The sequence below is a fragment of the Pleurodeles waltl genome, chromosome 5 (genome assembly GCF_031143425.1).
Source record: "Pleurodeles waltl isolate 20211129_DDA chromosome 5, aPleWal1.hap1.20221129, whole genome shotgun sequence".
In the NCBI taxonomy this organism is placed as follows: domain Eukaryota; kingdom Metazoa; phylum Chordata; class Amphibia; order Caudata; family Salamandridae; genus Pleurodeles; species Pleurodeles waltl.
In genome coordinates this window covers 779,401,554-779,429,186 of record NC_090444.1, presented here as the reverse complement: position 1 = coordinate 779,429,186, position 27,633 = coordinate 779,401,554, and the positions used below count along the sequence as shown (strand labels likewise).

The following is a 27,633-nucleotide window of genomic DNA, read 5'->3' as shown; positions in this document are numbered from 1 at the left end:
ATGTCCTAGAGTGTCAAGGGGCATAGAGAAAGGAGTGGAGGGCACCTGTCAGAAATTATGAGGTGACAGAAATGGGAAAGAGGGATGGTGGGGACAGGCAATTAGATTAGGGGATAGAATGGTAGTGATGAAAAAGAAAGGGGATTGTAGAGAGCAAGTGAAAGTCAGCCTGAAAGTCAGCCTGACTGGGGTGGAATGAGACTATCTGGTGTATCCTTAAACAGTGACAAGGCAAGGAGATGTTATGGTAGCTCTTAGTAAGGGAACAATGACCCAAAGGCGCTCCTTCCCTGGTCTTGTTTTTTCTTTCAGTCATTTAAGAATAGGTCATACTGATAAGCGGAGCACCACAGTGAGTCAGAAACATTAGACTCTTAATGGTCTACTATTATTCGTAATTACATAATCTGGAAGTGAAGCCTTGTAGAAAAGCTCCGCTACCAGTTGAAAAGAGGAGCTGCAGGAGTCCACAATGGGACCGGTTTGGACAATACGTTCTGCAAGGGAGCCAGACCATGAAGAATAAATAGTGGATAGCCAGGAGTAGCCCAGGTCTGTTAGAATAAAGTTGCATGTTAGATCATGCAGATTATGTTTAGATCTCAGCTTTTTACCTTTTATTTATCCTCCTACCCTTAATAAGTAGATGCATTTTTTACATTTTGTTGAATGCGATTCAAGAAGAGGGAAGTCGACTAAGATGTTACATTTTCTCGGATCAATTATGATGTTTTCATATCTAACACAAATCTGTGCAGCATTCAATAAATACCTATGGGGTTCCAGAACTGATAGGAGAAAGGGAAAGCAAGGTCTTGCAAACATTGCTGTACCAACTGCGAGATACGTTTGTAGTATAATTGTGAAAGGAATGCACAGGGTAGACTGGCAGTAATAGGCATCGGGTGTTTCCCCGAGGGGCTGGAAGGGTGTGGGGCCGGTTTTGTTAGTGGGGGAACCAGTTTTGTAGCAGTGCAGCAGTTTTGAAAGCACTGCAGAGTTCCTTGTATATCCAACAGTTTTAAGGCAACAATAAAAGTGCCAAGATAACTCTTGGTAATTGATGTACCTGCTGAAGAGAGATCAGAATGTTGTCTAGTGGCAGTTTTGACTCATCTAAGTAGGCACAGAGGCTTAATATGCCTCCAGCAAAGAAAGTGTACTATTAGATCACAGAACAGTATCTTATGGGTAATGCTCAGCAGGATACTGCTTTTGCTACAGAGATCCTTTTGTTACTGTGCAGTTCATTAGTAACAATCGTATCTAGCACTGCAAGCTATGGACTGCAATCAAAGAGTGGCATGCAAATTGCATGATACAAGTTAGAAAGTTATGTTTTTTCCCAGTCTTTGATTATCCTAATAGTGCTAAAAAAGGCTTGTTTGGGTATAAATAAATTGCTATCATTAAAGCCAACCCTTACCACTGTGTTACATCTGAATCCTGGGTTTATGCTTCCCCAGACCAAGCTCTGTCAAAAAATGGATGACAAGTGATTCCTACACCTTGTAGTCACCTTTGTCCTATGTATCATTTTCCATGCACTGATCTATGCACATATGATCCATTATCTCTGTATGTATGTATGTGTGATGTAAAGTGCTCCAACAACCTACGCTGGTAAGAGAGGAGCTATAAAACAAATGAAATACATGTGCGGGAGGGGCTATAGAGAAATGAAGTCACTGTTGGAGGGTTATAGTGAGGGAATCCTTGAAGAGCCCAAATAAGGATTGATGTATCCTGGTGCAGTGTAAAGGCATCCTTTACTATGTTTTGAAAATGAATGTAATTGATTATTTAATGAAAAAACTGAAGACCCAGTTTTTACAATTTTTCCTAATTTTTATTTGGTGAGGAGAACCTCCAAAGCCCCCTTGTATTGGTCAGGCTCGCTCGCTATGCACCCTAGGGGGCTGGTCTGTAAAAATTTGCCAGGGCTTCTTTAGGTTCCCAACCCGGACCTGAAAAGACAGAGAGGAAATTTAACATAAATTGGAAGAATTAGGGCTACAAATTACTGAATGTATGCTAAACTGACAAATACTCATTTTCCTCTATTGAGAGTTGCAATCATCTGAATAGCAGCAAAAGCATGAGTAACTGTGGTGAGACTGTACCATTTTAGTATTGTGAAACCACCAAATGGGGCACATTTTATGTTGAACAGAGAGTTTGCTGACCTTCCAGGTCAGAGGAAACCATGGCGAGATGGTCAAAGGAGCGTACTTCATAGTCAGAGGATGATATGCCAACATGAACCTGTGAATCTTCATACCTAAATGAAGCACAAGAACACACAAGTTTGGCAGGCTGGAGTGCTCTCAATTTATGATAGTTCTGACAATTTGGCAAACTCTAAATGACGACACTAACTACAGGAAGGGGGTGTATTGGATGGCATGTCCCACAGGTTAAAAAACCAATAATGCATGCATATGCGTATTACAGAAGTCCTAAGGAATGTGTGTGTGTCTCAGTGGGTTTTACCATGCAGACAATAATGTTGACCCTGGCATTTTGATGAGGAATGGGCATAACTCGTGGGGTTTCACTCCACAGAATTCCGCAGTTACATAAATACTCTGGCACTGATTTAGGAAAAGTGGCGCTGCACCCAGAGCAGCTTCACTTTTCCTGCTCCCTCCTAATGCCACCATGTGAGGGCCTTATCTAAGATATGGCACACCATGCCAGTAGTTAGGGAAACAAGCATTCAAATTTTTGATGCTTGTTCGGAACTTTGCAGGATTTGGCTCAAAAATGTTGATGATAATCCTGCAAAGCCCATTGAGGCCCATTAAAAACAATGATGTGCCTCCTTTTAATGTCTGCTCTGAGCAGGCGTTGAAAGTGCCATTTTTTGGGCCCCCTGTGCATACATTATGCCTGGTGCATTGTGCCACTTTGTAAATTTGGAATGACGATTTTGGCGTTGTTGGGCCACATTAGCGTAAAAAAAATGATGGTGATGTGGCGCAAGGAGGTGCTTGGGGATCTTCAATCAGCCCCTCTGTGAGGTGCAGCAGAGTTCCACTACGAGCAAAAAATATTCATGTTGCCCTTCAATTTAGCCCCTGTAGGGTGAGTAGCACTGAAAAACCAGAATCAACAGCACCACGAGGTGTGCAAGAGCATTTAAGTTGAGTTTTCTTCCACTTGAGTAGAAAATCTAGTTGAGTGACAGCACATCTACTTGAGAAGCAGCTCCCTGGCCACAACTGCTTGGCTTAGAAAATGGTGCTTCTGGATGCTAAATCTTACTTTTGCTTTCAAGCTCACATTCCTAGAGCTTGGCAGGAAAATGATTCCCAAGATGCAGCGATTGATGCAATTTGGCAGGAACTCCACCTTACAAGAGTATTACAGAGTCACCAAATTCCGCCAGTTCCACGTTTATTTCCTGATGTTGGTGTGAGCCTGTTCACCTTCTATTTTAACCTTTGCATTTCCAGCATAAATTACATTACTTTGTGATATTTCACAGAGGTTTAGTCTAATTATTACTGTGCTTATTGTTCTGAACAAGGATACTATATATAGAAGAGGCAGTGCTATATAGCAGATAGGCAGCCCACCACAATATAAAGTTGAATGAATGGGAGGGATCTGTGGCTCATTTAGTGTAGTGTTGGGTATTCCTCGGCCCCGGAGAGTTACACAAATGGATCAAGAATTAATTGTATGTTTACATGAATCAGATATTGAGACCCTGACCAACTGAGAAAGCATTCAGCCTTGTGACTCTTATAAGGAAGAGTTGAAGATCCTAATGCTAGAGATGTAGAGGACATAGTGTGATTCCTAGCAACCCACTAGAAGGTCTCTGTTCTGATTCTTTTATGTTGAGATTAAACCATCATAACATGCCTGGTACTCACAAGCAAGTACATACTGGAATGTCCATAATGTTTGCATGCAAATTATATACAGTTTGATGGATAATTGTTTTTTTTCCTACTTGTTAACTATATTTAACCAGCATTTTGAAGCTTCAAAGAGCTTTTAGCAAGACATGCTACACCGATAAATTTTCTAGTGTCTGAAGAATTCACAATCAGAGAAATGATTTTCAAAGGCATTATCTTTTCTTATTACAGTGGTACTAGCCTAACCTTCCTCATTAGTGATGCTCATACCTTTGTTTGAGAGTCACACGCTAATGCATCCAATGTCCACCAGAGCTTTAGGATAGAAGGTCTAGCAGAAATCCCCTACAACCAAGGAGTGTGACACCATGCCTTCCCACTTTCCAACTCAATCACCAAAACAGAATTGAGGTTGGGTTTAGTTATTCTAGTCTGTATCCCACTGATAGGTATGGGCTCCACTGGCAAACAGCAGAAGAATGCAGTCGCTTACTCAGTGCACCTAAAATGATGAGTGACTTCTACTGACCATTGAATAATGCAGACCAGAAGATTCGGCCTAATGAACACTGAAAATAAAAGAATAGAACTGTTTACTGTTTGCTTCACAATTTTCCGACCACTAACTTTCTTTAAATACATTTCCTAGCAAACGTTAATATACCCATCACCATGCAAGGGTCTAGTAGCTTTGTAACTCTCTAAAATATCTGGTAATTCTAACATGCTGAAAGCCCTTACATCAGATTTGTTGTCTAGAGTAGCACTACTGTAACCTGTTTTCCATCTTTGCTTTGAGAAATGTAAGATATGGTTCACATGTTCATCAGTGTTGCTTATTAATTTATGGTATGACACATGTGAAAGAAAGAAATATATAGAAAATGAGAGAGTTGGGGGACAAACACTGAAAGACATGATTTGTGGACTCTTGGCAACACTGAAAACCTTATATGATTCTTAAGTAGATTGTTCATTTGGAGAACGAGATCGAGAAGAAGAAGTGGGCTATGGGATAAGACTGACAATGTTGATCACTTGAGGGCTGGATGGTCTCAAATCTTCTCAAGTGCTCTGTAAATTGTGAAATATGAAGTAAAAATGGAAAATAAATATCTCTGTCCCAGTGGGTTATCCATCTTGTTTTCATAATAACTTTTCCATCTGTTTATGTTTGAAATGATTAAATGCAAAATTATTTTTCAATATTCTTATTTCAGACTTTATGGATTAGGCACTAGCATTTTTAAAAGTAAATTATTTTTTAAATGTATTCTTAGTTATTTTGCTTTTTTATTACATAAAATGTTGTTTTATGTTATTGCTCACTAACACGAGGCATGCAAGAACATTTACCTTTTTACAGAGATGTAACAGTATTAATCGTCAGCTTTGGCAAAAATGCATTGTGAAAAAGATGAATTCTTGTGGGGATTTCTAGCATTGCTGCAGATATTGTCAGCACTGTTATGAAGTAGATTTACATATCTGATCATTCAAACTATAAGTCCTCCCACTTTGTCTCTCTTAATGTTGCAACCTCTTTTGAGGTCTAGTCCTTGCCTAGAAACAAGGCCACTAAGGGCTTGATTTAGACCCTGCAGTCAGAGTGGTGGAGGACATCAGAAGCCCCAACCTGGTAGACAGAGGACTGACAACCTTAAAGATCACTATGGGCCCGGCAGTGATCTCAGAGTGTTCACAGAAACCTTGGCAGCTCTTGTGAAGGCACTGAACGATTGGTGAGCATCTGCCTTGTTAGTCTTTCTTTCAATAGCAGGGGAAATGTTTGAATGGTAGCACATCAGGTTATGGTTATCTGCCTGGCGGCTAGATCGTGATTGCACTCTTAGAGAATCAAGTGGTGCCATGTTCGAGGGCTTTAATGGACAGAAACCATACCATGAACAAAAGAGCTGATCTCAAAAGGTGTAAAGTGAATTTCGCTATCCATTCCAATGAACGGACATATTGTGTGTATTAAATTCAATCACCAACTCTGATTGCTTTAGTGACAGAAGTTGAATTTAAAAGTGAGTAAAGTGCAGCTCATTGTGGATATTTCTATAGTCAATAGGAACCTCAGCTGTGGACCTAAATATGATGTTCCCTGAATTTAGAAAATGCAAAAGGTAACATGTGGACTAAAGTTTGTGAACAAATTAGCACTTTTGGCTGTACCTTTAGTTTTTTTTAATCCTATGGGTCTAGCATTTTGGAGGTATGATTGTCCTGATAGGTTGTTACTTTAGTATCTAAAGTTCCAGCGCGTAAGTTCACTCAGATTGTGTCTCATTCCATTGAAACATGTAGCTACAGAGGACATTTCAAAGTTATTTTATTTTCCATCCATTTTTGGTGATGTACATGTTAGCAAACGGACAATTGAGGAGGTAAACAGTGTTCAAATTATCAACCAGAGCACTCTATGTGAGCCACTTAACTTTCATAGTCAGTGAATTAGGAGCAGATGTGGTTGCAAAGCTGCTCCTTGCCCTCAGGAGACTTTTAGGCAATGCCCTTATATGACGCCTGGTCAGAGGCAAGCTGGTCACAATCAGGCCAAGGCCTAATCTAACCAGGCTATGGTCAGCAAAGCCTCCTTCTAAGATATCACAGTTTGTAATGTGTGGGAGCAGTCCGCCTCACATGAGGTAATAGTCAATGTGGAACTGGGTCCCATGAGGCCAGGAGAAGGAGTTGTAGTCCCTATCAGATGGGTGGAGCAAATGCCATGCCTCCACCAGGGCACAGTCAACCTGAAGATCCCTTAGCAGGGCCCTATCAGTCCGGTGGTGAGAGTCTATTTATCCATTATAGTCAATCTACTGGTCCAGGGCTACATTCCAATGCCCCCAACCCCCAAAAAAGAAAGGAGACATCCCAAAAGATGTAAGAAGTCTAGGCACTTGAGAAAAGAAGCAATATTTGTCAGCAGTGGGGCCATACATGGACCCCACAACCACAGACCACTTCAGGATTTGTAGTTTCAGAAAAACTTACGTCCTGAGGACCTTCCATGGCAGTCGTTTCCCAATTAGTGTAGCTACTCCACACATCTTAGAGCAGATGCTTGCCATAGAAGGCCCCACTCAGTCATTCCTTCTACTACTAAAGACCACCCCACCCATCCTGAATTAGCTTCAGTGATTCCGCTGCAGACAGGTGGGTACTCTAAAAGTAATACTATATCTGTTTGTTTTGTGTGAAGGTAGTGTAAAATCTTTCCCCGCTTAATAGTGTGGGCCAAGTCATTAATATTGAATGGAAGTATAGTGAGTGGCTGAGGCATTGTCAAGGTTGGTGCAAGGTGAATTTGTCTCTCCCAAAGCCAGCAAGGCTCTGCAGAAGGGATGAGTGCTGGATGGAAACAGTGGCTACTGGCTACAGGGAAGAGGAGTGGAGGGAGTTCACAGGGGCACTCAGGGGTAAAGAGAAGGGTTTAGGTCTTAAGCTCGGGTCTATGCCGGTGCTGTCACGCAACGTTCTGGGAAGAATTTACTCCCCCGAATCCAGGTTCAACAACCACCTGCGAGTGGGTGAGACACCATCACTATTCTCATCTGTGGAGGTGGACTGAATCTTTGGACTTGGCGAAGTGTAGTAGTCAGATTCAATCACAAATCAATGACATTATACCATATACAATACTAAACACCATGAACAACTTAACACTAAATGAAACTCCAAACTGAGTAAAGTTTCAAAGCTTTATTACAATTCCAGAATCAGTGTCACAAATATGGTACGCAGGACTGTTATAAACGTACATGATAACCATAGGCTGACCAACACGTCTGAAAAGAGTTAGCCTACTAAACATCAATACTGTTAGACACTCCAAAAGGATAATGTAGATTAACAACAACACAATATGAACATTATTATTAGAATTCAAAGCTGATGATGGTGACATCAGTAAATCATCAAAATGCAATTCGGTATTCAATTTCAGATTTCAAAACTGGGCCATTCCTAACCCTAACCAGAAATGGGATTTTCATGTGTGGGAACGGGCTAACACATATAGGCAAAAGTAAAAATAATGGAAAGACAAAAATAATTTTAAAAAACATTCAACTAAGACAACTTACTAATAATATGCTGGTGGAAGTCACTAACTAAAGAAAACAAGAAACCACATTTAATTATACTTCTCATCATGGGACAGAAGACAGGAGGAGTTAATCAGGTGAGACGTCACTTTCTTCTGGTGTCAGTTGACAGCAACATCAAGACAGTGTAGAACACTGACTACACGTAAGACAAACAGCAGCTCAGAATTGGTTGGCCTTATTAGTACTGAGCTACATAACAGAATAGGGCAGGTAAGACTTTGATGAGGAAACTCATCCGGTAACTCAAAGACAACTTAAACATGCTCTGACATAGTTGTGAACAGCATTGAAGTTGGGTACTAGATGGACTGAAGAAAACTGACTCAATTCAAAAGATTTTCACTAAATAGAAGTATGCACAATCCATTCATTAGTCCGCCAGATGGGAGCATTTTGAAATTCAGATTCAGCATCCAATCACTGCAGATGCACCACTAAATTCTGATACTTTTAAGAATCTTCTCAGCAAACGTACATTGTCACTGGATGATTTACCCATTACTAAAAAAATATTACATCCTTTAGTTATTTGCTACTCGAGATCCTTTCCCAGGGCACACAGTAAACTCAACAAATAATTTTCACATGGAAACTGCAGAGTTCCTGTCCTGTTTGACAGCTAGAACAAATAATATTACATCGTTGCTCCTAAAACATGTCTCTTGTCTATAATACAATAGAACATTCACCATTCACATTAACAACTTAGAGAAAACATTCAAGTCAGAAGGGATAGAATAAATAAGTGATTTTCCATTAAATGCTGAAAAATGGATCCTTTCAGGTCTAGTCAAGTAAAAAGCCTTAATACACATTAATACATTCAATACATTAATAAACATATTGTGCAACTTACAATTCATATATACAAAAACAAATTATTTAATTGCAAACATTATTCAAGGCAGGTTAGAATTAATTTAAGCATGCATTTATTTTCTGCACATGTGTAACTTGCAATGATAAAATCAATGTATTCAAATATAAGTAGGATTAATTCATTCTTTTTAACACTTCAGTTATTAATCTACATTTTAATAAAACATTTTAAAGTTAGCTCAATGTAATTCTTTCATTTAATATGAATGCAAAACTCTCAGGTTAAAACGTGGTGCACAATACAAATGGTGGTCCATGGCTCACCATAATTCAAACGTGCACATTTTACAACTCATTTTATTTTCTCTGTTAGATTTTTAAACGTAAATTAATTTATCACCATGTGCTAACTTCTAGGCCACTAATTTATTAATTAAACTTGATTTCCCTCATGGGGCAGCTCCAGACCAACCCATTCCCACCGAAAATGCACTAGAATCTTAAAGATGTGACAGGGATAAAGGAAGAAGCTTGTAAGCAGCTGTACCTATTGGGCTCAAGGATAATCAAATTGGTCCCATGAGAATCTAGGGGAGCCACCTGAGAGATTAAGGGTGAGGAGCTTCTGCCTGAGTTATCACCACACAGCAGCAGCTACTGTGAAGGAAGGGTGAAGAGGAGTCACTTGTTGGGAGATGCTAGGGGCAAAAGAAGTAATAGGGGCTGTGCCCCTCTATAATGGGGAACGTGAAGAAGCGTGGGAAGGCCCAAAATACTAAGTGAACGATAAGGTAAACAGCATCAGTTCAAGGTAAAACACAAATGTGTGCAACACAGTGAAGAGCAAAGGGAAAGAATATAATAAGCCCTCTGTGGTGCCTCCAGCATTCTCATCTGGCTGCTTTGGTGGGGATCGTGACTTGTCTCATTCCCAGTGTTTGTCGAATGATTCTACCACCTGATGCATGCCAGTGCGACATGACTCTCTTCTGGGGCACCTCCCATTCTCTGATGTTGTGACAGGTATCTGGGTGTTTCCATGGGAGGAGAGTCAGCCAGGTGGGTGGAGTAGGCAGTGTGCTAATGAGCCATGTCCATTGGATGCTCCTCCAAAGTACCAAGGAAGAGTTCCAGTTCCCCTGGGTCCAAGAAGTCCTGCATATGTTAGTCCACAGTGACCATCAATCTCCCTGGTCCAATGAGCCCATATCGGAAATCCCTATGTTGCATCTGGGCACAGAGTGCCAGGAGCCTTCTGCATTGGACATTGATGGCCACAGAATAGTCCTCAGAAAAGGAGACCCTGTTCCCATCAATAAGGAGGGGTTCTACAGGTAGGATGACCCTTGTGTATTGATGTTGGACAGCACGAGCAATTATGGTATGCAGAGTTCTGGTACAAGAAGCTCAGAATGACTGGACATGGTGCACTCTCTGGAATTCCAATGCCTCTGCAAAATGGAGAGGGAAGAGTTTCAGGAACATCATTGTCAGGTAGGCTATCAGTTCAAAATTCTCCACATACTATGGGACCTAATAAAACTGAAAAAGATCTCTTCTGGTCCAGTCCTCTGGACCCATGAATTTCTAATGCAGGAAGTAAGTGTCACGCCCCTAACACAGCATTTGTTCAGATTGGGATTCAATAGCATCCATGCATTGGTCAAACTTGTCCAATCGGGATTGTATGGTGGAAAATCCTATCTGATGAATTTCACCTCAGAGGTATTATCTGTCATTTTTGCATCTAAGGTGATAAGAATAGACCCTATGGATGTAATCTCTCTGAGAAGTGTCTCCATGACTGTGTCTGTAGAAAGTGGAAGAGGCACCTTCGAGGTCTGACTGTGAGCGGCCCACTGCTTCTGAGAACAGGAGTTACTGATCTGGCTGTTGACGGGTCGTCATGCTAGTTGTAGTGGTTTATGTGTCAAAACTCAATATACAGAGGAAGCCCCAGTGCTGTTAGGGCCTTCAGGAGGATCTACAGGCAGGTCAATAAAGCAGATATAGCAGCAAAACAACTTGACCCTGTGGACTGGAAAGGCAGATGTCAACCCCAACAATGCCCCTGTGGTCTAAGCCAGATAGGGGTTTGTTCCCACAGAACGCCCTTAAGCTAAAACTGCAACATCCACCACAAAAGGTGAGAGATGGAGAAGTCTCTAAGGAAGGGGCCCCACAGAGCTGCACTGTTTACACTGATGGTGGCACTAGGTCTTGGAAAGGAAGGCCCTTAGGTTGCTTAATGTCACATAGGAGGTATAGTAGGTGAGGTGCTCTCCCCGAGACAGGCACCAGAGTATCGGGTAAAGTAAACTGAGGAAGGCCACAAAATGCCCCAAATTTCATTGGGTCCGCTCCCCCAGGTAAGAATACAGGTATTTGAATGTGAGTCAGCTGCTCTAAGCCACAGTAACTTCAGGGACGTTCGCCCAAGGGCACTGTCAGCCAAAGAAAGTCATGCAGTAGCTAGGAGAATGATTGATTAGTTCTTTATTACGATTATAAATATATAATCATAAAAGAATAAAAACCATGATAAAATTCCATCATAAATACCATCATGGCCCTAGGGATGCTGCAGCACTCCCAAACAGTCCGTATTAGTGTAGTCATCCAAATTAGTCCAGTTGGAGTAAAATCCTTTTATTGATAATAGAAACATCAATTTGACAAGATGAATATAGTTCCACAGCCACAGCCAACACATGTTTCGTCACACTTGTGACTCTTTCAAGGCCTAATATGGCAAGAAGTCCTGATGTAGTGTGAGTAACATAATACCTGAGGGTACAATTATCAGGTATCTTAGTATTAACAAATAATGGTTATCAGTTGTAGGAAACCAGTCGATATTGGTATATTAAAATCTAATGTAAACCATGAACATCAAAGGACCATGATTAGTCGATTCCCAACAGTAACTGCAAATGCGGTGGCATCCTAGGTGTGCACACTAATGGCGCCACCGCGTTTGCAGGTACTGCAGGGAATTGACTTATCATGGTCCTTTAATAAGCCTTGAAAAAATCATGAGTGACAAATCATTGAAAAAGTTAAACTTAAGAAGGGACCTTGCCTCAAGAACAGACAGCACATAGAATAGCACATCAATCTGACATCCTGCCTCACACACAGCATAATACAAATACACTGCAAAAAATTAAATCTCTTTAGAGGCGACAACCACAAGATTTGGATTCCACTATGCCCTACAGGTATTGGCGTTACCCTAAAAAGTTTTGAGATGTGAATCAATGTGGCTAGTCTCCCGGGGCTCGAGAGTCACAAGAGGGACTAGCAGGAACCACAGAGGATTTATATCCATCCAGGGTAAATTATTCCTTGGCCAAGGTCTCCTGCGATATAACCACGTCAAACTGGGTAATGAATCTTACCCACTCCAGATCTAATAGCTTAGAACTTGTGACTGCCACAGCCCAACAAACAAACCTTGTAGGATTGCTATCTGGATAGATCTTACCCTTGCTTATTGTAGGAAATCTCATAGTGCTAATAGTAGGAAGACTGGGAGAATTAGCAGCTCGGAGTCGATCATTATTGTCTTAGCCTGTCAGAGGGAGAAACCTTTTAAATGTAGCGATTGGATGTTGGACTCCCCCCAAGGCCTCTGTGTGTGCCTGTCCCAGTTAGATGACTGTAAATGCCTGTAGAAAAACCCCAATAGCCGGTTGGTAATACCAATATCCATAAAATGATGTCAATTTGTACTGGTAACTAGGCGCCTTGCCAACTCGGTGTTTTGCAGTTGATTACAATGCAGTCCTCATTAGGATTCTTAACATCGAGGCCAACCCACCCAACCCATCTCACAAAAAGAATATTGTTGTATTAATTAATATTAAAGTTAGAATTAGTAACCATTTATAGACTTATTTTTCAATGCTGGAGTGGTCTCCTCATGGGAGGAAGTGTAATGTGAGACCCCCGTTATAGCCGCCATGCAAGGACCGCATACTGGTGGAAAAATAAGGTGTGGCAGCCCATTACCATGTGCAGGAGACTCCCCTGGCCCCCTCCCCCCACTTAATATCTCCTGTCCTGCCATTGACACAGGCTTTCCGATTGCCACTGGGGAGAGAGGACAGGTGAATCACTGCCTCAGACTGTGGGGAAATGATCCTGGCTGGGAGATATTTTGCAGAAGAGGCCCTATTTATAGATTCAAGAGCTACCAAAGGCCCTGGTTGAACCATTGCAGTTGGAGATGCTGTAGCAGCACTAGGGGGGCTTTTTACAGAGTCAAGATAGTGGCTTCTAAATTGCCCAACCTTTCCACTAAAGGTGAGATAATCTAAGCAAATATGGCTCTAAATTTGTCCAAAATCAGGTCACGATCTAAGGGTGGCACTTCTCTCACAGACACAGTATCCTGTTGTGCAGCAGGCAGCATGCTCAAGTTGCAGGTACAAGCTGTAGCCCTTAGATTAATGGCACGCTGAGATTTGCACTTCCTTTTGATTGTGGGAGCACGGAGTGATAGTAGATGTATCACACAAACTGCATTCCCAGTCTCCACAGGGGGCTTCCCCTGATCAGACACCACAGCCAAAAATAAGGGCTCAGTTGCCATCTCAGGACTAGGGTATATATGCTGCTGGGTTGAGGAGGAAAGAGATTGTCCTTCACCAATGTCCTTGGCGTCCATGGACAGACGCTACTCCACCAGGTCAATTTCTTTGGCAATGATCCCACCTGCTTTGGCTTGGAATTAATCGAGGCTAGTACCCTGACAAGGCTTAGTAGCAGTGTCCTTGTCCCTTGTAACTTTTGCTTACCGTTATTGAATTGTGGGTGTCTTTAGCCACTTGAACTAGTGTGGGGGAAAAAGGAGGACACCCCACCACAGAAAAAAAAAATACACTAAACCAAAGGCAGTAGAACAAATTATATCTCACTGTCCCTCAACCAAGATGCTTAAGTACAGAGAAAAGTGAATCCAAAGGGAGGGCCCATCCCAGGCTTCTCCAGGGGATGATAGGTGAAGACGCATCAGGGATGTTTTTGTGCTTGTCAGCACGTCAGAAAACCTCCTTCCACCGCCTGCTATGCTTGGGGACAAAGTCCCACCCTAGTAAAGGCACAGAAAGTCTCCACTGGTCCTGGCAAGGTGAGTGAAGTGACCTGCCTGGTTCTTGGGTTCTTGTGTCCGATGTCATGAGAAGTCGTTTGTGCTTATCAGTGCATCATGGCCCCTCCTTCCACCACATTTTGTGCTGAGGGACGAAGGCCCACTCCAGCAAAGGCACAGAAAGTCACCACTGGTCCAGGCAAGGTGAGTGAAGCAACTCGCCTGGTTCTAGCTAGGAGAAGTGACAGGTGGTCAGATTACTAACCAGCTCCCAGGACACCAGGTAGTGACATCAGGGCCTCTGGGGTTTCCAAACGAGAGCAAGAGCAGTGGCAAGATGAGACAACAAGAGTGACAAATGGGAGAGATAGGCCTCTAGCTTGTGCCCCATTGTGTCAGGCCAATTTCTAATCAGACATGGGTGAGGAAGGCCAGAGTGAAGCCACTGAAGAGGAGGTGGAAACATTGCACAGTACCTTTAGGCAGTACTTCAGCTAGGATGGAGTGGAGCAGGAGGCCACTACCTTGCTGTGGGAGCTGTGCCTGCTTCTACTCCCAGGAGGGCTTGCAGTCCCATCAGTGCATAGTGCTCCAGCTTACGTAGAAGGGTAGAAGGGGGCATGGCCATTGGCAAAGTTTTTCATGGGCCCCACAGGTGACCGTTGTTGTTACAGTGGATTTGATGACTTGGGGAAGCAGGTGCCGGATCAAGATACAGGCCAAGGGCAAGTCTTGTCATCTGAGCCAATGTGCAGGTGGCTCCCAGGCTGCTTTTTCCCCATGTAGGCTATAGTCAGTGCAGGATGCTGTTTTAGCCCCTAGCGGGTCACAATTGGGCCCAGTCGCACAATGAAGTCATGAGGACTTGCCTCCCAGAAGGAAGATGAAGTTTTGGGCTCCAGTGCCTTTTGCTGGGAACACAGCCTCCTTGACTTCTGATAATTATAGTGTTCTGCCACAAACAAACTGTGCAGCGGCTCATCTTCCCTAAGAAAATCTAGCTGCAATCTATTCTACTTTTCATGCTGCTAGAATAGAAGTAGCTTTAAGGGTGTTTTGTGTTTAAAGAGAACAAAAAAAGTTTGTTTCTGAACGTCACAATGTCTCTGGATCCCTGTTTAGAGAATGTTAGTAATCCTTAAGCATTGACACCATTCAGTTATGTAGTGGATGGGGTTCTCCCTGCTTACAAAAGGCTCTCACATTCAAGTGTGGTGCATTGAACTAAACCATCCCATATCACCCGTGGGTGTGAAAGTAAACTTTGAGAGCTGAGCCAGAGACTCAGTTTAAGCAACAATTACTTGTGCAAAAGTTGTTGCAATCTTTTCTTATTTTAGCAGAAAGCAAACTGAAGATTCACTTAAAGGTGCCATTGGGTGAATGATGTCACAATAGATCCTATAGAGCCATGAGACATCAAATACAGCAACATGGTAGAATACTTATTTTTGGTGCTAGTTGGTGAAGCTGGACCGGATAAAGATAACCTTTTTTCCTCTTTTCTAGATGGCACAATTAAGCCCAGGAAAAGGACTCACAACAAATAAAATACAATTCACAATCTAGTATTCAATCAGATTTAGTATGTACCTTTCTTTTGGGTTTGATGAAACAGCAGCTTTGTAATAACTATTTTCAAAAACAATTGACAAAGTCAATAAGTCTGAGTATTTTGTACTAGTGAATGGGTTTCTTCATTCAATGGAGAAGTGTCTGAGTAAGCATGAGTTTGTAGATGAATGTCTGATTTAATGAGACAATATGTTTCGGGTGGATGGCCGAGTACATAAATGGATAAATTGGTGAGGCATTGAATGGACAATAGGTGACAGTGCACTGATGGATGGAAGTGTGTAACTGTATTGAAGTCTGAAACAGTGAGTGGGATGAGTGTGTTTGAATGGATGGATGAGGTGTAACTGGATGAGTGAGGACAGATGAATGAATGGATTGAATATTTGCAAAGAGAGGTGCGTGTGCAATTTAACACCTCCTCAGAGGGTACAAAAGCATCCAATTGCTTATGCGCCTGTCTCAATGACAGGACATGTGCAATTTTGGTGTGTCAACCTTGGGTAAGGCTTCTGCATGTTATCTTCTGGATATAGAGCAAAATGTATATTTTAACATTATTTGGGGAAAGAGATAAGTGTAAATAGACTGCGGAAAATGCCAGATATAGACACATCTTCAGAGTTGAGGAAAGCAGCACGCAGTTTGTATGCATTCACTTAGGTGTGCATGTGGGGGAGCTGGGAGTACTGATGTGTGTAGACATGCTTTAAGGCCATGCCATTGTCCTTTAGAGAACAGGAGACCTGGCATTGATTAATTTCAACATGAATTGCTGAAGGAGTACAAAATGAAGAGTTGTGTTTGTTATTTGTATGTATAAACAATCTACTTAAAGAATTTCATTGGCACACCTTGGCCCGTATTTATACTTTTTTTAGCGCCGCATTTGCGCCGCTTTTTGACGCAAAACGGCGCAAACCTACAAAATACAATGGTATTTTGCAAGTTTGCGCCATTTTTGCGTCAAAAAACGACGCAAATGCGGCGCAAAAAAAGTATAAATACGGGCCCTTGTGTTTATGGCCGGGGCAGAAGGTGGGGTTTTGTGTCATCCTCTGAAATTGTAACAATAGATTTTAAACAAGCATTTGCAATGCAATAGGTCTTGTGTTTGCTCGAGTTAGAGCTATTAGCGCTGTAAACTCAAAATCTGACTTTTCTTGCCACATAAATTGAAAATGAAAAGTAAAACAGTTTCACATAAGCGAGCCGATTCAAAGCGCCACAGCATGAGCATGGAGGAGACACACAAAAGGAAAAAGAAGTTCACTCGCAGTCACACATTTCGGCAAAAGTGCAATTAGCCATGCAACGGGGTCGATGTCCAAGGCGGTAACCAAACTGCCCAAGGAGGAGCAAACGTAAATCATTTACCAATGATAACAAAGGATTTTTGAAGGGCAAGCACATGAAGGAGTGATAGTGATTGGTGTGAGGTGGGTGTGGTTAAAAGCCCAAATAGATAACAACACGTTGAAAAAGCAGCGCTTGCACGCAGCTATGCTCGACCTAATAAGGATCTCTGTAACAACAGCAGTAACCCACTGAGATATCTACATTAAATCCAAGCCTGTGATCTGAATGTTGCCCGTTGTGCTTTGCAGTGGCAACATTAACCCTCTATGCAACTTTAGCATGAGTCAAAACTGTAATAAGACCCATCACAGATCTCTTCACTAGGTGCATTAACCACCAAAGTTATTATTAGCCCCTGGAAAACGCTGGGCACGCAGAGATCTCTGCAGGCTGCTCTTATCTCACCTGAGCATGTCAAAGGGCACCCACTGGAGTGTGTTTGAGAATATGTAATTCCGTATGGGGCAGAGGGTTAAAAGAACACACAAGGGGTTGTCTGACTTGATAAAATCATTGGTACTTGTTATACTGCAGCAGTTAAGCATTTGCGTATGAAGCTGGCTATGAGAATACTCGAGGATTATCGATCAATACTGTTTGGGGCAAGAATGAAGATGGAGAGCCATCAATGGGGAGGGGTGGTGGACATGCACACCTGTACAAAATAACTACTACAGAACAGTAGTAGGTGTTCAGAGTATCAGAGTGTTGTGTCATCACACAGGGCTAGCAACAGAGCAAGTAAGAATGCTAGGGACACTACATGTAAATCAGGTATCCGAGTGATATTTAGAATTTAAAAATGAGTCAGAACAAAAAACACTAGTCCCTGTATTACGTATTCTGTTTATTACGCTAAGCACCTTGCCTTGCTTGGAAATTCAGAAATTCAATCAGTGTAGCACCCCGAGGAACCGCTGCTTATAGTAAATGGTCCGAGTGTATGGTTAGGATACCTACAATTTATTCATTCTAGAGTAACATTTCATGTTTCCAACTCCAACCCGGTGAGCCAGGGCAAGAGGCTGAATCTGGCACCACTGTATTCAGATTGAAAATTTCTGCTTAATGATGGTATTCAAAATTCAACAGCAGTCAGTAAAACCTCAACTTGCGTAAGAGTGTGATACATACAGATGCATATATGTTTAATAATCTGTAAATAAATCGCAGCCTTTCAAAATCAAACTAAGAAAAACAAGATCGGGATTGCAAGAGCGATCTGCCATTTCCCATTACTGGTCTTTGTAAGTGGCGGCTGATTAGAGTGCACAAGTGTCTATGTTGACCGCATTTCTGAGTTTGAGATGAAACATTAAAAACTGTGCTTTTCAGGCAATGATCCAGAGCCTTCTCATCTGCATGCCGTGCTGCGGGCTCATCCGGAGGGAGGGTGCAGGGCCGTCGTGCAAACACTACTCAAGAAACCAATGGCCATGCATTGGAGGCTGCCCCCAAGCAGATGGAGGAACTCTCCGTACTCAAAGGAAAACCTTAAAACTCAGCTGTAGCAGTCAGTGACCAGGCACACGTTTAACAGGCACCTCCACTCTACGTCAGCAAGCGGAGGAGTACTTTTGTACAAATAACCATTAAGGCTAGGGCCAATGATTCTGGCAGTACTCAGAAGCTTTGAGAACGAGTAATACAATTTAAAGTACTTCTGTACAAGGAGGACACAATAAAAGTAGGGCACTTTAACAAAACATAAGACAAGAGGGCTTCCAAAGATAGATGTAAGCATTTTAATGTTGCCCGAGAGAAGAGGGTGCCAGGAGCAGCTCCTTTCTGAATATTACACTGAACACCTTCCGAGGCAGCGTCACCCAGATAAACAAGCAACATCTAAGAAAAGAGACGGCCTCGTAATAATGTAAATGACATCATCAAGCATGAAGTGCGACGGCCATTTTGAATTGGGGGATTATTCTTTAAATTAAATATTGTAACGATAGCGATTATCTCTACGCATCAGCAGTGCGTAAGAAAATCGATTGTCTTTGCACCGGGGAGGCAGGGGGCAGAAATAGGTGCCCTCATAAAACAGCCTCTAACATTTGACCTCAGTCTTTAAATGCACAGACATATAACCAGAGAAGAACATGATTTAGAGCACTTGTAAGAAAAAAAAGGATTGGAGCCTCTGGAAACACCCAGCGCTCTGGTCAAATGCTAATAGCCTCCAAAAAAGTAGTCCCCAACCACATGCTACATTGGGGCAAGTGGAAGGGTACAAGTACTGGGGACATGCTCCAGGGGAGTGTACAACTGTGGAAAAGGCGGGACAAAGATCAAGGATTGACGACTAGCAAGCAAGGATATTTTAAGGACACTGAAACAAACCAGTGAAAAAGCAGAGACCCCCACAAAGAAGTATAGAAGTATATACTAAAGAATATACAAGAGGTCTTGAATGCTCCACCTAAAAATTACACGTACATAAGGGAAGTATGAAGGGCACAATTAGATATAGGGAAAACTGACATTGTAAGCATACGTTTGGCTAGGACAATGTGAAAACCACCTGATCATCTGATGTTCAACTCAAGGAAAAGGGATTAAGCCACTAGTTCATAATTGTCATGCTTCAAAGTATGAGACAACTTTTCAAAAGTCATGCTAGCAGAAAAGATAATAAAAAACAACGTGGCAACTTTTTTTATTTTTCTTATACATGTAAACTCTGCAGGAATTAAATGTATAGCACTCGTCTATTAGTGAAAAAATAATGTTCGAACTTGGGCTGTTTGTTAGGTCATGACGCAGGCTTTCCTCCAAATGTGAGCTAAGAAACTTTCCATGCAGGCTCATATTTGGAATTTTACTCATACGCCTCTTGCACAATTGATGTCCATATTAGAACTGATTTACAAAAGACAACGTATGCAATTGTCTCAGAACAAATACAAACAATTCAGAGCTATTTTAGGAGCTGAGATGCTGGTTTCGTGACACACTGCTCCGTTGTCGGTAACAGAGTTTACAAGACAGTTCACTTTGTGTTTTGGTTATTCTTTTTCCTGTTGTAAAGCTGTGATAAACGACATATAAAATGTAATATTAATGTACTGCAAAATGTGCTTCTACTTAACCTTCATCTACTAAATGAAAATAATTTGTGCAACAAAAACATTACCTTTCATCGTGTGCCATTTAATTTCTTCATGTCACATTTCAGACCCAGTTAAATCGAAAAAAGCAACGTCTGCGGCTTCTTTAGAAAAGAAAGGTAAAAATGCAGGGGGCCATATTTAGTAATCGTTTCCATATTTTGCCATGCATATTATTCCGTATTGGTCGAAAGCATGATGTATTAAAAGTATTTTTTGCACAATCAGTGTCAATAGAATAATGGATTTCATAGTAAGTGTTGGTGTCCAATGGTGCTTTGTGGATCAATCTCTCCGATCTTTAAACTAATCATTTTTTGTAGCAGGTACTTGGTAGTTACCATTAGGAAATACCTAAATATTTCCTTCTTTCAAAATGTTATTTGAGACAAAAAATATCACTACTATTTTGTAAGCAGTGCATTTTAGGGGCGTGTCCAAGGCGGGGACCCATGTAGACGCATCCCTTCTGAGCTCGTAGTCGGTGTTACTCCATGGCTCAATGGCGTTGGAGGCCTGCAAAGATAACAGGTGTTCATTCCTTCTAAAGCAAGGTGCGACTTGATCTCTCACTTGGATGGGTGACTCAGAGCTTCAGGGGCCCTTTCTGAAAGCTCAGCAAGTGCTCCTTTACAGACAGAGAAACGACCAATGCCTACCAACAATCCGAAATGGGCCAGTAAACCTGCGTGGAGATGAGGATTTCCTAATTGCCCCTACCAACTCCACCAATGACAGAACCAACACAACTACTTACCATAGAACCCTACAAGTGTGATCATTCAGACTGTTCCAGGTCCCCGAAGCTATAACAAGGGCCTGGGGAGCAGCTATTAGTCATTTCATTTTTAATGCATATTAGATTAATAAACAGAAGTTGTGGTGTTCACCTCTAAATTAGGCAAACAGCCCCACCATGTGGCAGAATGTCATAAGTGCTGGTATTCACAATTAAGAGAGCATTGCTGAGCACTGGAAACTACTGGGTCAAATATCACTTTGGGCAGTGGCTGCAATTTGCGCCCGTGACCTACGGGAATGAACTTAGACCACTTGAGACAATAACGTTTGGGCCTTTAGAGCCCCATGACCAACAGAAAGTTAAAAGTTGCCACAAAAAACAATAGCATTTGTGCATTTAGGGCACCAATAGTAACAATACAATAAAAAGGAGAGGGGTGTTTTTACTAATATCAACTATGATCTCCTCAAAGACAAAAGAGGCAACCCAACTTCTATCAAAGAAATGCATTATGTACAAAAGACTGGTCCTTATCAAGTTAGTGGAGGCCTTAAAATAACCCAAAAATCAAAATTAGCAAAGACCTTGGACCTCCAAGCCCTAGCGACCAAAGAGGACATCCAAATCCTCCTCTCCGAATTTAGAAAAAATATATCCTCTTTGCAGCAGGACTTTAACAAGTTCCTCCCAGAACTAGACCACTCAGTGCAAAAAACAACTGAGCCTTGAACAGTTGGGAAATAGTCAAACTGAACAATTACATGAGAGGGATAAACAAACACAGAGATTAGCCACATTAGACAGCATCATCAAGCCATGCTAGACAAGGTCAACAACATGGAGAACAGGTCCTGATGCAATAACATACTACTGAGAGGGACTACCAAAAATGTTGCTAATAAAGATCTGTGGATCTATGTACAAAAGCTTTTTCGCTCATGCTATAGGAGGAGGTCAACAAACCAGTCCAGTTAGACTGCTTCTATAGGGTCTACTCTGCATTCTATCAAGAGAAAATTTCTCACCAAACGTCTTGACTGTGGCCATTCTTTTGGGTAAAAGAAAAACACATTGCAGAACCATTAAACCAAACCTCATCCAGTTCAGAGAAGACACTATTGTATTATTTCAAGATGTTTCATGCTTTACTCTTGCAAAAAAAGAGACTTTCAGGAAGTAGCTCTGCATCTTCTAAAAAAAAAGATTCCTCAGTGTAGGGTATATCCATTCCACTTACACATGTCAGTCCAAGGGAAACACAAAACTACAAGAGATGTTCAATAAGTAAAGCGAGTATTGGAACTCAGGGAAGGGGGCCCTCTACAGAGCAAGATGAGCCCCGATCATCTGATCTTAGAAACAAATGGCATACCCAAGCACCAAGCAGAGAATGCAGAGAAACCTGCCGACTCCAAAAACAATAGGAAAAGGATTTCTGTTCGCACTGCACTGAGAAAGAACTTTGATCCCCTTCAGTCGTTCTTCAGTTATGCTATTTCCAAGCAGCCAATTTAAGATGACGGACTAGCTCCAGGAGATGGGACTATAAACAACGAAATTCTGAAGCAATACAACAGGGCCAGATGTTCCACACCAGAACGTGGCGCTTTTTTTTTGCTATAAGCAAACTCAATATATTTTCTGTGTGCAAGATGCTATCACATGGCTTCAGGGTTGGTTGGTTTATAAAGGATTGGTTTTTGTTTTATGTATTTGATTCGTTTTAGATTCATTGTTACACAACGTTAATGCACAAAGTGGGAAGAAAAAATGCTTATTCGTGGACTGAGATGTTCATTCTAAACTAGTGTACTTTCGATTATTGTCCATTACAAAGACTAGCTTTCAATAGGATGGCTTAATGAGACATGGCTTCTTATCCTTTAAGAGTTATGAAGATTAGTTACAGCATTCCTATAAACCCAACCTGATGATTGCGTTATCCTTCTGCTCAGTAGGTACACAAGGTTTAAACTCCCTGGTCAGGAGAAGGACCTTCTCCAATTGTTTAATGCACATAAATAGGAATGATTCTCTTACCAGAGATGCAGCTTATCTCTATAGAATACCCCAGCTCAGGTCCTACAGGTTCCTTTAAATATTTCATGCTACTAATACATCGAAAACCAAAGGACCAATCTTATTGCTTAGGGAATTAGATGTTACTTTAGAGTCTACGTTTGCTGATAATGAGGGATGCTTAGTGGGAATTAAGGGAACGTTGGAAGAAAGCTCCATAGCAATAGTCTCTATATATGTGCCCATTGAGAAAAGGGCACCTTTTTAATGACCTCTTCCCCAAGATCTCCCATTAATGGGCACATAATTTGATAAAAGAGGAGACTTCAATTCGCATATTGTCCTCCATAAGACATTATCTGGATAGGACACTGATTTTCCTTAAACAAGAGATATAAAACATGGCTTGATTGACATTCACAGACAGCAACACTGAGGGGAGAAAGAATTTACATACTACTATAATGTTCACAAATCTTACTCAAGAACATTTTTTTCCAGTCATTGGTGATCTAGCCTTGAGAATACTTCACACCTCAATAGAAGCCAAAACATTATCCGATCAGACTCTATATGACTATAGTTAGACCAAGTGGCCCATAACCTCCCCATATATGTCCTTGGGCAGTAAGTAAACCGGCTCTAAGACACACCATCACAAAAGACACCATAAACCAAGTGATTGACAGATATTTCATGGAAAACGACACTGTCGAGGTAAGCAATTTGTTGGATAACAAAGTATGAAATAAGGGGAAAGCTAATATCCTGTTCCACTAATTTTGAGCACAGGTCGAAGCAAAACGATAGATCTAGAAGCACAGTTCTTACAAGAATAGAAACATAGACAATCAAGAAAGTTCAGTTGTTAGAAATAGGGTCTTTGGTCGGCAGTCAGGTTACTGCCTGTCCAAGCGAGGACCCTCACCCTAGTCAGGGTAAGGCACACACAATCCAAATTATCCTGTGCTCACCCTCTGGTAGCTTGGCACTGAGCAGTCAGGCTTAACTTAGAAGGCAATATGTAAAGTATTTGTGCAATAAACCATACAATAACACCATACAGCACCACAAAAATACACCACACAATGTTTAGAAAAATATATAATATTTATCTTGATAAATGCAGATCAAAACGATCAAAGATGCAATAAGTAAATGTAGAGATATCACTGAAAAGTGATCTAAAGTGTCTTAAGTCTTTTTAAAGCAAACAAAGTCTCTTTTAAGCACAAAGTACCTGATTTACGTGAAAAATCTCTGCAAAGGGCAGCAGAGGTGGAGAAGCATGGCAATAAAGGGGTGTACGTCCATTTCTCGGGCCGCACACGGCAATGCGTCGTTTAGTTTCCACGCAGGGATGGCTGTGTGTAGATTTCCAGCACTCAGTCATGGATCCTCATCGGGTTGTGGGGTTTTCAGATGCCCCGGGGAGGATGCATGGATTTCCTGCGCGGGCAAAATGAAGTCACAGGAGCTGTTTCGATCTGGTGGGCGTTGCGTTGAATGTTCTACTGCATGGCAGGCGCTGCGTCGATTCCTCTCTGGAAGTCAGGCTGCGTCGTTCCGGCTCGGCTATGCATCGATCCAGTGGGTTGTGTATCGAATTTCCGGTCGCTACGCTGCCGCTACGTCGATCTTCTCATTGCAAAGTCAGGCTGCGTCGTTCCAGTTGGGCGTGTGCAGGCTGTGCGTCATTTCTGGCAGGCTGTGCATCAAATTTTGCTGCACAAGGAGTCCTTCTCGAAGAGATGAGGTCTTTTTGGTCTTGAGACTTCAGGGAACAGGAGGCAAGCTCTATCCAAGCCCTTGGAGAGCACTTCTTCACCTCAGCCAGAGAGCAGCAAGGCAGCAGGGCAACAGCAAGGCAGAAGTCCTTCACAGAAAGCAGTCAGGTGAGTCCTTTGGGCAGAATGCAGGTTCTGGTTACAAGTTTCTTCTCCAGGAAGTGTCTGAGTTGGTAGGGGAGGATGCCCTGTTTACATAACTCATTTTTCTCTGTTGTAAGGCTATCCCTCCTCTAGGCTGGGTTAACCTATTGGTAAGTACTAACTCCAGAAAAATGGCGTTTACACTCAAATGAATTGTAAGTTTAAATCCTCTTTAGTGGTGAAGTCAGATTTTAAGTTACACGTCTGAAAATTACACTTTTAGAAATGTAGCATTTTTGTTCCTAAGACCAATGTTCCTTTCTGCCAGACAACAGAGGGGCATATTTATAGTGCCCTAGTGCCACCTGCGCCACATTAACGTCATTGTTTTTGACGTTAATGTGGCCCAACAAGGCTGAAATCCCAGTGCCTTATTTACAGGGTGGAGCAATGCATGCATCACGCCACTCTGTAACCCTTTGCGCTACATTAAGCTTGTGCCAGGCATACTGCATGCAAAGGGTGCGTTCACCAGTTAGGGGAGCCGGAATAATGGCTTAAGGAAATCTATGAGATTTCTTTACTCCATTTTATACGGCACTTTTAACGATTGCCCAAAAGCAGGTGTTAAAAGGGGCCTTCCATTTTTTAGAATGGGGCCCTATTTTCTCTGCAGGAGTAGCGCCAATATTTGGGTGCTTCTCCTGCCGAGTACATCAATAGGGTCATGTGATATGACGCTAGTGCCCCCTACCCTGTGCCATGGTGTGCCGTAATTTAAATACAGTTCACACATGGTGGAAGTAGGGGGGTGCTAAGGAGCGCAGAGAACTCTGTGCAGCGCCACTTTCCATAAATCTGCCCCAGAGTCTCATAACTGTGGCTGTCTTCCCTGCAGTGAGTGTGATTTCTTCTAGACATGGGGTTAACAGGAGGTATCGGTGTGGACAGAATAGCCCATCCTGACAGGATGGCTAGGGAGGGGCTTTACCCAGCCCCACTTACATTTAAAATGGCTTAGCCTACAGCACACACAAAGGAACCTGGCAACATGTCTGCTCTTACTTGTATAACCTTAGACAGTTGGGAGCCAAATCCTGGAAGGACAGGGGAACTAGTTTGGGAGTAGGGGAGGCCCCCAACAAGAAGGCTGGCACTGGGCATAATTGGTGACACTCTTAGACTCCTTAACAAAACACTCCTAGACCTGTGATTCTGAAGAAGGACTGCCTGCTGCCTTGCAGTTTGAAGGCCTGCTTACCTTGCTCCCAAGCTACCCAGAGAGATTACAGACATTAGTTGGCTGACTTTCTGCATGAGCTACAAGAACACAAGATTCAGAAGCATCCCTGCATCTGTCCAGCAGACCTGCTGCAACTGGACTTGCCGCGACCTGCCAGAGCCATGCTGCTGGCCTCTGTTGGAGTGCGTCCTCATCACTAAGAGGTGTCCCCCAGTACTGGACTCTTGGCTGGCATCAGTGAGAGCTACCCCTAAAGAAAAAGATGAAGATCCTGTGGTTTTGGCTCCTCACAACTGTAAATGGACCGGTTCCCAACACAACTCTGCCACCAGTAATCACCCCCAATTCTTTTCACACCTAAAGCTTCCTCCTCAAATGCAAACTGAACTTTTTAAGCCTGACTTGAGAAGGTAATTCTTCAGCTTTACTAACCTGGCCACGGTATTCGACCTGCTCTCCATTGTGGTCAGCCTCAACTTCTGACTTTTCCCCATTTTAGCACAACCAGATACACTTTAAAATTCATAACTCTAGTTATGCTAATTCAATTGTATTCATTTCAGTGTCATTTTATGTATTATAATTTTCTCTATGTTTCTAAACTGACTTGGGATTTTTTGTGTGTTGTGTTTCACATTATTACTGTTTGTGTGCATCATAAGTACTTTATACATTGCCTCTAAGTTAAGCCTGACAGTTTTTCTGGCAAGTTACCAATGGGTTAAGCATACGTTAATTTAGGGACTTTTTTGGTTCACCCTGACAAGGATAGTGATTAATGCTTGAGTGGGGTTTCTACCCCCTCAACCAATAACCCAATTCTTTACATTGCTGTGGGATCCAGCACTTGTGTTTGTGCTGTGTGTTAGTTATCAGGTTTGTGGTTGGCAGATGTATACACCCTGTCAATGCAGGAACTCCAGTCCTTGTCTGGATAAGTCAGATACACACCATAAATTAAACTGTGCTCACCATCTGGTGGCTTTGCACAGAGCAGGCAGGCTTAACTTAGGATGCAATGTGTAAAGTATTTGTGTAACACTTAGAACAGTAAAACAATGAAAACACCATCCCACACCTTAATTTAATAAACAAAACAAGACCAATACGACAAAAATCCAATAAGTAGAAGTCATCGAGCTATGAATTTTTAAAGAATATATGCAAATATAATGCTTAGCAACATAAAGCGCCAAGTGGGGCTATCTGGTTGTGCCAGACCTGGGCCAATATGAAAATTCAGGCAGACTGTGATGGAACATGGGTCGGATACAGGGACCAGTTTTTGCCCTCTGAAATCAGTACTTTGGTTCGGGGTTATGTGGGCATCAAAGGAGGATGGATAGAGCAATGCAAGGAGCAGCTGAGTTGATGAATTGTCATCAATACTGGCAATGTAGGTGATGCATTGGTTCTGAACCATGCAATTAGGGATGCATCGCTGCTGAACCCCTTAGGTGTAGGCGATACATGACAAATGAGCTGTGCAAACGGTGATGCAATGTCTCCTGAAGAGCTGATGCATCAGCATTGAAGGAGATACATCGATTCTGACCAGCGCAATGACTGCAATGTGTGGATTTTGGAAGTTGAAGCACTTTATACCCACTGCCAAGGGTCCAGGGCTGGATTGGCACCACTTGGCAGGGCAAGATGTTCAGAAAACAAAGTACAGGTGCTGTTACAGGTTGTGCTGGTAGTTGTTTGTGTCCCTGAGACTTCAGAAGAACAGGTGGCAAGCCAGCAAGCCCTTGGGGTCACTCTGGGTTCACATCCTCACAGGGCAGAGGGCAGAGGGCAGCAGGCAGCA

General features: G+C 42.2%; 1 protein-coding gene across 43 annotated transcripts in view; it reads left to right on the top strand.

The window, feature by feature from the left end:
- The window catches only part of TRDN (triadin), a 1,868,677-nt gene that overhangs the window by 1,214,026 nt on the left and 627,018 nt on the right, over positions 1-27,633 (top strand). For all 43 annotated transcript variants that reach the window (XM_069234794.1, XM_069234791.1, XM_069234779.1 and 40 more), the window contains one exon: positions 20,017-20,067. In XM_069234794.1, the coding sequence (XP_069090895.1) occupies positions 20,017-20,067 (51 nt within the window). The remainder of the gene's footprint in view (positions 1-20,016; positions 20,068-27,633) is intronic.